General features: G+C 49.9%; 1 protein-coding gene across 4 annotated transcripts in view; it reads right to left on the bottom strand.

The window, feature by feature from the left end:
- Positions 1-14,767, bottom strand: part of arid4b (AT-rich interaction domain 4B) — a 238,767-nt gene that overhangs the window by 172,332 nt on the left and 51,668 nt on the right. For all 4 annotated transcript variants that reach the window (XM_055935867.1, XM_055935783.1, XM_055935955.1 and 1 more), the window contains exon 3: positions 7,762-7,872. In XM_055935867.1, coding sequence (XP_055791842.1) covers positions 7,762-7,872 — 111 coding nt within the window. The remainder of the gene's footprint in view (positions 1-7,761; positions 7,873-14,767) is intronic.

Genomic DNA, 14,767 nt, shown 5'->3' with positions numbered 1-14,767 from the left:
GTTAGAGAGTTAGTAATGTCAGTAAACAAACAATTTAAGCCCTTATCTGACCTCCTGCTCCTACCTCATCAAACAAACTCAAAACCTGACAGATAGTCCAGACGTCGGGACTGGGACGGGTGATATGAGACGTGAGAGAGGGCCCGAGCTGCTTTCACACTGTGAATCAATAGGCTTGGCATTCTACTTCAGAGCCCTTTTTAGTGAGCGAGTGCCAGAGCAACGAAAAAAATGTATGAATTTCCCGAATGACATGTTATGCCTTTTGTTATAACAGGTGTCAGTTAACGCCGGCTAAAAAAACGGGAATCCAAAATAGTTGCCAGGAAATAGTGACGATCATAAACACCGTTTTGATAACTGTCTAAAAAGCTCTGCAGAGGCCACTACTATGCTCAGAGCCAGCTGTTACCTCATTTGTGTCTGGAAACTAACGAGCGAGATATACACTACCAGTCAAAAGTGTGGACACGCCTACTCATTCAAGGGTTTTTCTATATTTTCTACATTGTAGAATAATGAAGTGAAGACATCAAAACTATGAAATAACACATCTGGAATCACGTAGTAACCAAAAAAAGTGTTAAACAAATCAAAATATATATTATATTTTAGATTCTTCAAAGTAACCACCCTTTGCCTTGATGACAGCTTTGCACACTCTTGGCATTATCTCAACCAGCTTCACCTGGAATACTTTTCCAACAGTCTTGAAGGAGTTCCCACATATGCTGAGCACTTGTTGGCTGCTTTTCCTTCACTCTTCTCCAACTCATCCCAAACCATCTCAATTGGGTTGAGGTCAGGTGATTGTAGAGGCCAGGTCATCTGATGCAGCACTCCATCACTCTCCTTCTTGGTCAAATAGCCCTTACACAGCCTGGAGGTGTGTTGGGTCATTGTCCTGTTGAACACCAAATGATAGTCCCACCAAGCCAGTCCTTCCCCTGGGGGGGCTCGGAGCGATGCCGCAGGGAGTAGTTTTTTTTTTGCACCGAACAAGAGCACACAGCACAGAGCAGGAGATATGAAGTGCAGATAACAAACCCTTAAGAGACACCATGGAAAAATATTTAACAGGGATGAAAAGAAAGGCGGAGAGAGACGGAGATAATGAGACAAACGTAAGTCTCCCGAAAGTTAAGACGAGGAGATGTGATGACACGTATGTAGCGCTTGGCTTCACTGTGACTACGGTGGGAGACGAAGAGATGTGATGACACGTATGTAGCACTTGGCTTCACTGTGACTACGGTGGGAGACGAAGAGATGTGATGACACGTATGTAGCGCTTGGCTTCACGATGACGACGGTGGGAGACGAAGAGATGTGATGACACGTATGTAGCGCTTGGCTTCACGATGACGACGGTGGGAGACGAAGAGATGTGATGACACGTATGTAGCGCTTGGCTTCACTGTGACTACGGTGGGAGACGAGGAGATGTGACGACACGTATGTAGCGCTTGGCTTCACGATGACGACGGTGGGAGACGAGGAGATGTGACGACACGTATGTAGCGCTTGGCTTCACTGTGACTACGGTGGGAGACGAGGAGATGTGACGACACGTATGTAGCGCTTGGCTTCACTGTGACTACGGTGGGAGACGAGGAGATGTGACGACACGTATGTAGCGCTTGGCTTCACTGTGACTACGGTGGGAGACGAGGAGATGTGATGACACGTATGTAGCGCTTGGCTTGACTGTGACTACGGTGGGAGACGAGGAAAGACCGGTATGTTTACTGTGTGAGGATCTACTACTTTTTGTAAATTTGTCAGAGACAGAGCCATAGCTGAAGAGCTATTCCAAATGCTGCTCTGCTTCCTGACTGAGAATGTGCTAAAGTGGGAAAAAAGCATTGATGTTTGCAGTGATGGTGCACAGACCATGGCAGGGATGAGAAAAGGACTTCGGGCACTCATCAAGAAGGCCTCACCTAATGCTGCGTGGACACACTGTGTTTTACACAGAGAAGCGCTGGCATAAAGGCACCTTTCCTCTAGAATTAAATGAGGTTTTGACTGACATTGTAGGTGTAGTCCATTTTATAAAAGACCAGACCACTAAAAACAAGAGTCTTCTCTGCTATCTGTGAGGAGATGGGAGCTGAACATCAAGCTGTGCTGTTTCACAGTGAAGCAAGGTGGCTGTCACGAGGAAAAGTCTTGTCCCGAGTTTTTGAGCTCAGAGAGCAGATAATAATGTTTTCGGAGCAGGAGCACAAGTAGGACCTCGCAGAAACATTCAGTGATGAGAACTTCCTGGCAAAACTGGGCCTACCTGAGTGACATATTTGGAAAGCTAAATGAACTAAATCTACAGCTTTAAGGGAAAGACCAACACCTCCCTCAGGTCACAGACAAGATCGGCTCTTTCACTCGAACGCAGGCGACTCGATGAAGGAAATACTGATTCATTCGAGAACCTGCGTGAATTTGTTGACCCTACTTACTATGATGCCACCTCAGTGATTCCATATATTAAAAGGAGCATATTTCATCACTGATGGGATTCTTTAAAAAGTACTTCCCCTGGAAACAGTTCCCAATATGACTGGGTGAGAGATCCTTTCAATGCACCAGTAACAGAAAATAATTGAGAAGCACTGCACTAAGCCCAGACCAGATAGGATCACTGAAAAATGCTGTGGTAGCCATACTGGTTAAGTATGCCTTGAATTCTAAATAAATCACAGTGTCACCAGCAAAACACCCCCACACCTCCTCCTCCATGCTTCACGGTGGGAACCAGACATGTGGAGATCATCCGTTCACCTACTCTGCATCTCACAAAGACACGGCGGTTGGAACCAAATATCTCAAATTTATACTCATCAGACCAAAGGACATATCTCCACCGGTCTAATGTCCATTGCGCGTGTTTCTTGGCCAAAGCTAGTCTCTTCTTCTTATTGGTGTCCTTTAGTGTTGGTTTCTTTGCAGCATTTCAACCATGAAGACCTGATTCACACAGTCTCCTCTGAACAGTTGATGTTGAGATCTGTCACCGTAAGGGAGACGACAGTAGACTGAGGTGACGTCACCGTACGGGAGAGACGACAGTAGACTGAGGTGACGTCACCGTAAGGGAGAGAGACGACAGTAGACGGAGGTGACGTCACCGTAAGGGAGACGACAGTAGACGGAGTGACGTCACCGTAAGGGAGACGACAGTAGACGGAGGTGACGTCACCGTAAGGGAGGGAGACGACAGTAGACAGAGGTGACGTCACCGTGAGAGAGACGACAGTAGACGGAGGTGACGTCACCGTGAGGGAGAGAGACGACAGTAGACGGAGGTGACGTCACCGTAAGGGAGGGAGACGACAGTAGACGGAGGTGACGTCACCGTAAGGGAGAGAGACGACAGTAGACGGAGGTGACGTCACCGTGAGGGAGACGACAGTAGACGGAGGTGACGTCACCGTAAGGGAGACGACAGTAGACAGAGGTGACGTCACCGTAAGGGAGACGACAGTAGACGGAGGTGACGTCACCGTGAGGGAGACGACAGTAGACGGAGGTGACGTCACCGTAAGGGAGACGACAGTAGACGGAGGTGACGTCACCGTAAGGGAGACGACAGTAGACAGAGGTGACGTCACCGTAAGGGAGAGAGACGACAGTAGACGGAGGTGACGTCACCGTAAGGGAGACGACAGTAGACGGAGTGACGTCACCGTAAGGGAGAGAGGTGACAGTAGACGGAGGTGACGTCACCGTAAGGGAGAGAGACGACAGTAGACGGAGGTGACGTCACCGTAAGGGAGAGAGACGACAGTAGACGGAGGTGACGTCACCGTAAGGGAGAGAGGTGACAGTAGACGGAGGTGACGTCACCGTAAGGGAGAGAGACGACAGTAGACGGAGGTGACGTCACCGTAAGGGAGAGAGACGACAGTAGACGGAGGTGACGTCCCCGTAAGGGAGAGAGACGACAGTAGACGGAGGTGACGTCACCGTAAGGGAGAGAGGTGACAGTAGACGGAGGTGACGTCACCGTAAGGGAGAGAGACGACAGTAGACGGAGGTGACGTCACCGTAAGGGAGAGAGACGACAGTAGACGGAGGTGACGTCACCGTAAGGGAGAGAGACGACAGTAGACGGAGGTGACGTCACCGTAAGGGAGAGAGGTGACAGTAGACGGAGGTGACGTCACCGTAAGGGAGGGAGACGACAGTAGACGGAGGTGACGTCACCGTAAGGGAGAGAGACGACAGTAGACGGAGGTGACGTCACCGTAAGGGAGAGAGACGACAGTAGACAGAGGTGACGTCACCGTAAGGGAGAGAGACGACAGTAGACGGAGGTGACGTCACCGTAAGGGAGAGAGGCGACAGTAGACGGAGGTGACGTCACCGTAAGGGAGAGAGACGACAGTAGACGGAGGTGACGTCACCGTAAGGGAGAGAGACGACAGTAGACGGAGGTGACGTCACCGTAAGGGAGAGAGACGACAGTAGACGGAGGTGACGTCACCGTAAGGGAGAGAGGTGACAGTAGACGGAGGTGACGTCACCGTAAGGGAGGGAGACGACAGTAGACAGAGGTGACGTCACCGTGAGAGAGACGACAGTAGACGGAGGTGACGTCACCGTGAGGGAGAGAGACGACAGTAGACGGAGGTGACGTCACCGTAAGGGAGGGAGACGACAGTAGACGGAGGTGACGTCACCGTAAGGGAGAGAGACGACAGTAGACGGAGGTGACGTCACCGTGAGGGAGACGACAGTAGACGGAGGTGACGTCACCGTAAGGGAGACGACAGTAGACAGAGGTGACGTCACCGTAAGGGAGACGACAGTAGACGGAGGTGACGTCACCGTGAGGGAGACGACAGTAGACGGAGGTGACGTCACCGTAAGGGAGACGACAGTAGACGGAGGTGACGTCACCGTAAGGGAGACGACAGTAGACAGAGGTGACGTCACCGTAAGGGAGAGAGACGACAGTAGACGGAGGTGACGTCACCGTAAGGGAGAGAGGTGACAGTAGACGGAGGTGACGTCACCGTAAGGGAGAGAGGTGACAGTAGACGGAGGTGACGTCACCGTAAGGGAGAGAGACGACAGTAGACGGAGGTGACGTCACCGTAAGGGAGAGAGACGACAGTAGACGGAGGTGACGTCACCGTAAGGGAGAGAGACGACAGTAGACGGAGGTGACGTCACCGTAAGGGAGAGAGACGACAGTAGACGGAGGTGACGTCACCGTAAGGGAGAGAGACGACAGTAGACGGAGGTGACGTCACCGTAAGGGAGAGAGGTGACAGTAGACGGAGGTGACGTCACCGTAAGGGAGAGAGACGACAGTAGACGGAGGTGACGTCACCGTAAGGGAGAGAGGTGACAGTAGACGGAGGTGACGTCACCGTAAGGGAGGGAGACGACAGTAGACGGAGGTGACGTCACCGTAAGGGAGAGAGACGACAGTAGACGGAGGTGACGTCACCGTAAGGGAGAGAGACGACAGTAGACGGAGGTGACGTCACCGTAAGGGAGAGAGACGACAGTAGACGGAGGTGACGTCACCGTAAGGGAGAGAGGTGACAGTAGACGGAGGTGACGTCACCGTAAGGGAGGGAGACGACAGTAGACGGAGGTGACGTCACCGTAAGGGAGAGAGACGACAGTAGACGGAGGTGACGTCACCGTAAGGGAGAGAGACGACAGTAGACGGAGGTGACGTCACCGTAAGGGAGAGAGACGACAGTAGACGGAGGTGACGTCACCGTAAGGGAGAGAGGTGACAGTAGACGGAGGTGACGTCACCGTAAGGGAGAGAGACGACAGTAGACGGAGGTGACGTCACCGTACGGGAGGGAGACGACAGTAGACAGAGGTGACGTCACCGTAAGGGAGAGAGGCGACAGTAGACGGAGGTGACGTCACCGTAAGGGAGAGAGGTGACAGTAGACGGAGGTGACGTCACCGTAAGGGAGGGAGACGACAGTAGACGGAGGTGACGTCACCGTACGGGAGACGACAGTAGACGGAGGTGACGTCACCGTAAGGGAGGGAGACGACAGTAGACGGAGGTGACGTCACCGTACGGGAGACGACAGTAGACGGAGGTGACGTCACCGTAAGGGAGGGAGACGACAGTAGACAGAGGTGACGTCACCGTAAGGGAGACGACAGTAGACGGAGGTGACGTCACCGTAAGGGAGACGACAGTAGACGGGACGGAGGTGACGTCACCGTACGGGAGACGACAGTAGACGGGACGGAGGTGACGTCACCGTAAGGGAGACGACAGTAGACGGAGGTGACGTCACCGTAAGGGAGACGACAGTAGACGGAGGTGACGTCACCGTAAGGGAGAGAGACGACAGTAGACGGAGGTGACGTCACCGTACGGGAGACGACAGTAGACGGGACGGAGGTGACGTCACCGTAAGGGAGACGACAGTAGACGGAGGTGACGTCACCGTAAGGGAGACGACAGTAGACGGAGGTGACGTCACCGTAAGGGAGGGAGACGACAGTAGACGGAGGTGACGTCACCGTAAGGGAGAGAGGTGACAGTAGACGGAGGTGACGTCACCGTAAGGGAGGGAGACGACAGTAGACGGAGATGACGTCACCGTAAGGGAGAGAGACGACAGTAGACGGAGGTGACGTCACCGTAAGGGAGAGAGACGACAGTAGACGGAGGTGACGTCACCGTACGGGAGACGACAGTAGACGGGACGGAGGTGACGTCACCGTAAGGGAGACGACAGTAGACGGAGGTGACGTCACCGTAAGGGAGACGACAGTAGACGGAGGTGACGTCACCGTAAGGGAGGGAGACGACAGTAGACGGAGGTGACGTCACCGTACGGGAGACGACAGTAGACGGAGGTGACGTCACCGTAAGGGAGAGAGACGACAGTAGACAGAGGTGACGTCACCGTAAGGGAGAGAGACGACAGTAGACGGAGGTGACGTCACCGTAAGGGAGACGACAGTAGACGGAGGTGACGTCACCGTAAGGGAGACGACAGTAGACGGAGGTGACGTCACCGTACGGGAGACGACAGTAGACGGAGGTGACGTCACCGTAAGGGAGGGAGACGACAGTAGACGGAGGTGACGTCACCGTACGGGAGACGACAGTAGACGGAGGTGACGTCACCGTAAGGGAGGGAGACGACAGTAGACAGAGGTGATGTCACCGTAAGGGAGACGACAGTAGACTGAGGTGACGTCACCGTAAGGGAGGGAGACGACAGTAGACGGAGGTGACGTCACCGTAAGGGAGGGAGACGACAGTAGACGGAGGTGACGTCACCGTACGGGAGACGACAGTAGACGGAGGTGACGTCACCGTAAGGGAGACGACAGTAGACAGAGGTGACGTCACCGTAAGGGAGACGACAGTAGACGGAGGTGACGTCACCGTGAGAGAGACGACAGTAGACGGAGGTGACGTCACCGTAAGGGAGACGACAGTAGACGGAGGTGACGTCACCGTAAGGGAGACGACAGTAGACGGAGGTGACGTCACCGTGAGAGAGACGACAGTAGACAGAGGTGACGTCACCGTAAGAAGGGATGAGAACCTCTGACAAGGCAAATCTCTCACTGACCAAACCTTTTAGCAGTCACACGCAGTTTGACTGGTCTAAACTAGACTAAGTTACTAACCAATTACCTGCCATTAACCAGTTCCTTGGTTAAACAGCTACAACTTGATCAACAGTTTAATAGATCATTGTATTACCAACAGCACTACCACTAGGCCAGTAACAGTGTTAAGCAGTGTATTACCTTTGCCTTGACCAGTCTCTTGGCAGTCTTAATCTTGGCCTCACAGAAAGCACCTCTGTACTTGGCACTGACATCAGTGCCCACTGTTAGGTAGGGCGGCTCCTCCGGAGTCTGAAGAGAGAGAGAGGGACAGAGAGACAGAGAAAGACAGAGAGACAGAGAGTGAAAGAGTGAAAGAGTGAAAGAGTGAAAGAGTGAAAGAGTGAAAGAGTGAAAGAGTGAAAGAGTGAAAGAGTGAAAGAGTGGAAGAGTGGAAGAGTGGAAGAGTGGAAGAGTGGAAGAGAGCGAAAGAGCGAAAGAGCGAAAGAGTGGAAGAGAGCGAGAGAGCGAGAGAGCGAGAGCGAGAGAGAGAGAGAGAGTCATAGAGAGAGAGAGAGAGAGAGAGAGTCATAGAGAGACAGAGGAAGAGGCAGTGAGTGAATAATACCACAGATATGTGATGACAATCTTAACACCAAGAAACTAACATTCTCATTTGTCATTAATTACCAGTACTAACAGCTGATGTCTACTTTATTGATGTACCAGATATGTGACTCTGGATAATAGTGTCTGATAAATGACTGACATGTCAAAGATAAACAAAAGTTTAACGCAAATCAGGGATAATAGTTGGGAGTCGGGGCAACGAGCGAGGGTTCGGGGCAACGAGCGAGGTCTCGGGGCAACGAGCGAGAACTCCGGGCAACGAGCGAGGGCTCGGGGCAACGAGCGAGAACTCCGGGCAACGAGCGAGGTCTCGGGGCAACGAGCGAGAACTCCGGGCAACGAGCGAGGTCTCGGGGCAACGAGCGAGAACTCCGGGCAACGAGCGAGGGCTCGGGGCAACGAGCGAGGTCTCGGGGCAACGAGCGAGGTCTCGGGGCAACGAGCGAGGACTCCGGGCAACGAGCGAGGACTCGGGGCAACGAGCGAGGACTCGGGGCAACGAGCGAGGACTCGGGGCAACGAGCGAGGACTCGGGGCAACGAGCGAGGACTCGGGGCAACGAGCGAGGACTCCGAGCAACGAGCGAGGACTCGGGGCAACGAGCGAGGACTCGGGGCAACGAGCGAGGACTCCGGGCAACGAGCGAGGACTCGGGGCAACGAGCGAGGACTCGGGGCAACGAGCGAGGACTCGGGGCAACGAGCGAGGACTCGGGGCAACGAGCGAGGACTCGGGGCAACGAGCGAGGACTCGGGGCAACGAGCGAGGACTCGGGGCAACGAGCGAGGACTCCGGGCAACGAGCGAGGACTCGGGGCAACGAGCGAGGACTCGGGGCAACGAGCGAGGCTCAGGGAAAGTCAAAAGAAAGTGAACACAGCCACTGTAGGAATCGCCAGATATATATCCCTATGTGTTCCTTCTCTTCATCCATGACACCCACCTACAGTCTACAGAGTCAGCAGGCTTCATTATAGCCATCTACAGAGTCAGCAGGCTTCATTATAGCCACCTACAGTCTACAGAGTCAGCAGGCTTCATTATAGCCACCTACAGTCTACAGAGTCAGCAGGCTTCATTATAGCCACCTACAGTCTACAGAGTCAGCAGGCTTCATTGTAGCCATCTACAGGGTCAGCAGGCTTCATTATAGCCACCTACAGTCTACAGAGTCAGCAGGCTTCATTGTAGCCATCTACAGGGTCAGCAGGCTTCATTATAGCCACCTACAGTCTACAGAGTCAGCAGGCTTCATTGTAGCCATCTACAGGGTCAGCAGGCTTCATTATAGCCACCTACAGTCTACAGAGTCAGCAGGCTTCATTGTAGCCATCTACAGGGTCAGCAGGCTTCATTATAGCCACCTACAGTCTACAGGGTCAGCAGGCTTCATTATAGCCACCTACAGTCTACAGGGTCAGCAGGCTTCATTATAGCCACCTACAGTCTACAGAGTCAGCAGGCTTCATTATAGCCACCTACAGTCTACAGAGTCAGCAGGCTTCATTATAGCCACCTACAGTCTACAGAGTCAGCAGGCTTCATTATATCCATCTACAGTCTGCAGAGTCAGCAGGCTTCATTATAGCCATCTACAGTCTACAGAGTCAGCAGGCTTCATTGTAGCCATCTACAGGGTCAGCAGGCTTCATTATAGCCACCTACAGATTCAGCAGGCTTCATTATAGCCACCTACAGAGTCAGCAGGCTTCATTATAGCCATCTACAGGGTCAGCAGGCTTCATTATAGCCATCTACAGTCTGCAGAGTCAGCAGGCTTCATTATAACCATCTACAGTCTACAGGGTCAGCAGGCTTCATTATAGCCATCTACAGTCTACAGAGTCAGCAGGCTTCATTATAGCCATCTACAGAGTCAGCAGGCTTCATTATAGCCATCTACAGTCTACAGGGTCAGCAGGCTTCATTATAGCCATCTACAGTCTACAGAGTCAGCAGGCTTCATTATAGCCATCTACAGTCTACAGGGTCAGCAGGCTTCATTATAGCCATCTACAGTCTACAGAGTCAGCAGGCTTCATTATAGCCATCTACAGTCTACAGAGTCAGCAGGCTTCATTATAGCCATCTACAGAGTCAGCAGGCTTCATTATAGCCATCTACAGTCTACAGAGTCAGCAGGCTTCATTATAGCCATCTACAGAGTCAGCAGGCTTCATTATAGCCATCTACAGTCTACAGAGTCAGCAGGCTTCATTATAGCCATCTACAGAGTCAGCAGGCTTCATTATAGCCATCTACAGTCTACAGAGTCAGCAGGCTTCATTATAGCCATCTACAGAGTCAGCAGGCTTCATTATAGCCATCTACAGTCTACAGAGTCAGCAGGCTTCATTATAGCCATCTACAGTCTACAGGGTCAGCAGGCTTCATTATAGCCATCTACAGTCTACAGAGTCAGCAGGCTTCATTATAGCCATCTACAGTCTACAGGGTCAGCAGGCTTCATTATAGCCATCTACAGTCTACAGAGTCAGCAGGCTTCATTATAGCCATCTACAGAGTCAGCAGGCTTCATTATAGCCGTCTACAGAGTCAGCAGGCTTCATTATAGCCGTCTACAGAGTCAGCAGGCTTCATTATAGCCGTCTACAGAGTCAGCAGGCTTCATTATAGCCGTCTACAGAGTCAGCAGGCTTCATTATAGCCGTCTACAGAGTCAGCAGACTGCACGTTTGTTTATGTGTTGATGTTTTTGTCGCACTACCTTGCTTTATCTTGGCCAGGTCGCAGTTGTAAGTGAGAACTTGTTCTCAACTGGCCTACCTGGTTAAATAAAGGTGAAATAAAAATATATATAAAAATTACAGCCATCTACAGTCCACAGAGTCAGCAGGCTTCATTGGTAAAATAGCCCTTACACAACCTGGTGGTGTGTTGGGTCATTGTCCTGTGTAAAAACAAATTATAATCCCAACTAAGCGCAAATCAGATGGGATGGCGTATCACTGCAGAATGCTGTGGTAACCATGCTGGTTAAGTCTGCCTTGAATTCTAAATACATCACTGACAGCAAAGCAACCTCGCACTAGAGGACGACCGATTAAATCGGCATGGCCGATTACAAGTTTCCTTAACAATCAGTAATCGGCATTTTTGGACGCCGATTACATTGCACTCCAAGAGGAGACTGCGTGGCAGGCTGACTACCTGTTATGCGAGTGTAGCAAGGAGCCACGGTAAGGTGCTAGCTAGCATTAAACTTATCTTATAAAAAAACAATTAATCTTAATATAATCACTAGTTATAACTACACATGGTTGATGATATTACTAGTTTATCTAGCGTGTCCTGCGTTGCATATAATCAATGCGGTGCCTGTTAATTTATCATCAAATCTACTACTTCGCCAAACGGGTGATTTAACGCAGTGCATTCATGAAATAGAGGACTGTCGTTGCTCCAACGTGTACCTAACCATAAACATCAATGCCTTTCTTAAAATCAATACACAGAAGTATATATTTTTTAAACCTGCATATTTAGCTAAAAGAAATCCATGTTAGCAGGCAATATTAACTAGGGAAATTGTGTCACTTCTCTTGCGTTCTGTGCAAGCAAAGTCAGGGTATATGCAGCAGTTTGGGCCGTCTGGCTCGTTGCGAGCTCTTCATAACAAAGACCGTAATTAATTTGCCAGAATTGAACATATTTATGACTTAAAACATTGAAGGTTGTGCAATGTAACAGCAATATTTTGACTTAGGGATGCCACCCGTTCGATGCTCGTATTTCTGTGTGTTTATTATATTATAATTTGATTTGATAGAGCAGTCTGACTGAGCGATGGTAGGCAGCAGCAGGCTCGTAAGCATTCATTCAAACAGCACTTTCCTGCGTTTGCCAGCAGCTCTTCGCAATACTTAAAGCACAGCGCTGTTTATGACTTCCAGCCTATCAACTCCCGAGATTAGACTGGCAATACTAAAGTGCCTATAAGAACATAGTCAAAGGTATATGAAAAACAAATGGTATAGAGAGAAATAGTTAATTATATATATATATAATAATTAATAATAATAATTCCTATAATAACTACAACCTAAAACTTTTTAACTGGGAATATTGAAGACTCATGTTAAAAGTGCCTTCCTCTCCATCTTAAATAAGCAACATGCCCCGTTCAAAAAATGTAGAACCAGGAACAGATATAGCCCTGGGTTCATTGCAGACCTGACTGCCCTTGACCAGCACAAAAACATCCTGTGGCGTACTGCATTAGCATCGTATATCCCGCGTGATATGCAACTTTTCATGGAAGATAAACACATTTACACAGGCAGTTACGAAAGGTAAGGCTAGCTTTTCAAACAGAAATTTGCATCCTGTAGTACAAACTCAAAAAATGTTCTGGGACACTGTAAAGTCCATGGAGAATAAGAGCACCTCCTCCCAGCTGCCCGCTGCACTGAGGCTAGGAAACACTGTCACCACCGATAAATCCACTATAATTGAGAATTTAAATAATCATTTCTCTACGGCTGGCCATGCTTTCCACCTGGCTACCCCAACCCCGGTAAACTGCCCTGCATCCCCCACAGCAACTCGCCCAAGCCTCCCCCATTTCTCCTTCACCCAAATCCAGATAGCTGATGTTCTGAAAGAGCTGCAAAATCTGGACCCCTACAAATCAGCCGGGCTAGACAATCTGGACCCTCTCTTTCTAAAATGATCTGCCGAAATTGTTGCAACCCCTATTACTAGCCTGTTCAACCTGTCTTTCGTATCGTCTGAGATTCCCAACGATTGGAAAGTGGCCGCGGTCATCCCCCTCTTCAAAGGGGGAGACACTCTAGAACCAAACTGCTACAGACCTATATCTATCCTACCCTGCCCTTCTAAGGTCTTCGAAAGACAAGTTAACAAACAGATTACCAACCATTTCGAAATCCCACCGTACCTTCTCCGCTATGCAATCTGGTTTCAGAGCTGGTCATGGGTGCACCTCAGCCACGCTCAAGGTCCTAAACGATATCATAACCGCCATCGATAAGAGACATTACTGTGCAGCCGTATTCATCGACCTGGCTAAGGCTTTCGACTCTGTCAATCACCACATTCTTATTGGCAGACTCAACAGCCTTGGTTTCTCAAATGATTGCCTCGCCTGGTTTACCAACTACTTCTCTGATAGAGTTCAGTGTGTCAAATCGGAGGGCCTGTTTTCCGGACCTCTGGCAGTCTCTATGGGGGTGCCACAGGGTTCAATCCTTGGGCCGACTCTCTTCTCTGTATACATCAATGATGTTGCTCTTGCTGCTGGTGATTCTCTGATCCACCTCTACGCAGACGACACTATTCTGTATACTTCTAGCCCCTCTTTGGACACTGTGTTAACAACCCTCCAGGCGAGCTTCAATGCCATACAACTCTCTTTCCGTGGCCTCCAACTGCTCTTAAATGCAAGTAAAACTAAATGCATGCTCTTCAACCGATCACTGCCCGCACCTGCTCGCCCGTCCAGCATCACTACTCTGGACGGCTCTGACTTAGAATATGTGGACAACTACAAATACCTAGGTGTCTGGTTAGACTGTAAACTCTCCTTCCAGACTCACATTAAGCATCTCCAATCCAAAATTATTATTATCGGCTATTATTATCGGCTTCCTATATCGCAACAAAGCTTCCTTCACTCATACTGCCAAACATATCCTCGTAAAACTGACTATCCTACCGATCCTCGACTTCGGTGATGTTATCTATAAAATAGCCTCCAACACTCTACTCAACAAATTGGATCTAGTCTATCACAATGGCATCCGTTTTGTCACCAAAGCCCCATACACTACCCACCATTGCGACCTGTACGCTCTCGTTGGTTGGCCCTCGCTTCATACTCGTCGCCAAACCCACTGGCTACAGGTTATCTACAAGTCTCTGCTAGGTAAAGCCCCGCCTTATCTCAGCTCACTAGTCACCATAGCAGCACCCACTCGTAGCACGCGCTCCAGCAGGTATATCTCACCCCCAAAGCCAATTCCTCCTTTGGTCGTCTTTCCTTCCAGTTCTCTGCTGCCAATGACTGGAACGAACTGCAAAAATCTCTGAAACTGGAAACACTTATCTCCCTCACTAGCTTTAAGCACCAGCTGTCAGAGCAGCTCACATATTACTGCACACAGCCCATCTATAATTTAGCCTATCCAACTACCTCTTCCCCTACTGCATTTATTTATGTATTGTGCTCCTTTACACCCCATTATTTATATTTCTACTTTGCACATTCTTCCACTGCAAATCAACCATTCCAGTGTTTTACTTGCTATATTGTATTTACCTCGCCACCATGGCTTTTTTTGCCTTTACCTCCCTTAACTCACCTCATTTGCTCACATTTTATATAGACTTATTTTTCTACTGTATTATTGACTGTATGTTTGTTTTACTCCATGTGTAACTCTGTGTTGTTGTACGTGTCGGATTGCTATGCTTTATCTTGGCCATGTCGCAGTTGTAAATGAGAACTTGTTCTCTATTTAACCAGGTAGGCAAGTTAAGGTAAAATAAATAAAAAAGGAACCACCAGCTTTCATATGTTCTCATGTTCTGAGCAA

This window comes from Salvelinus fontinalis, chromosome 1 (assembly GCF_029448725.1).
Source record: "Salvelinus fontinalis isolate EN_2023a chromosome 1, ASM2944872v1, whole genome shotgun sequence".
Classification (NCBI taxonomy): domain Eukaryota; kingdom Metazoa; phylum Chordata; class Actinopteri; order Salmoniformes; family Salmonidae; genus Salvelinus; species Salvelinus fontinalis.
Note: the sequence above shows the minus strand (reverse complement) of the source record. Positions and strands in the feature narration are given on the sequence as shown.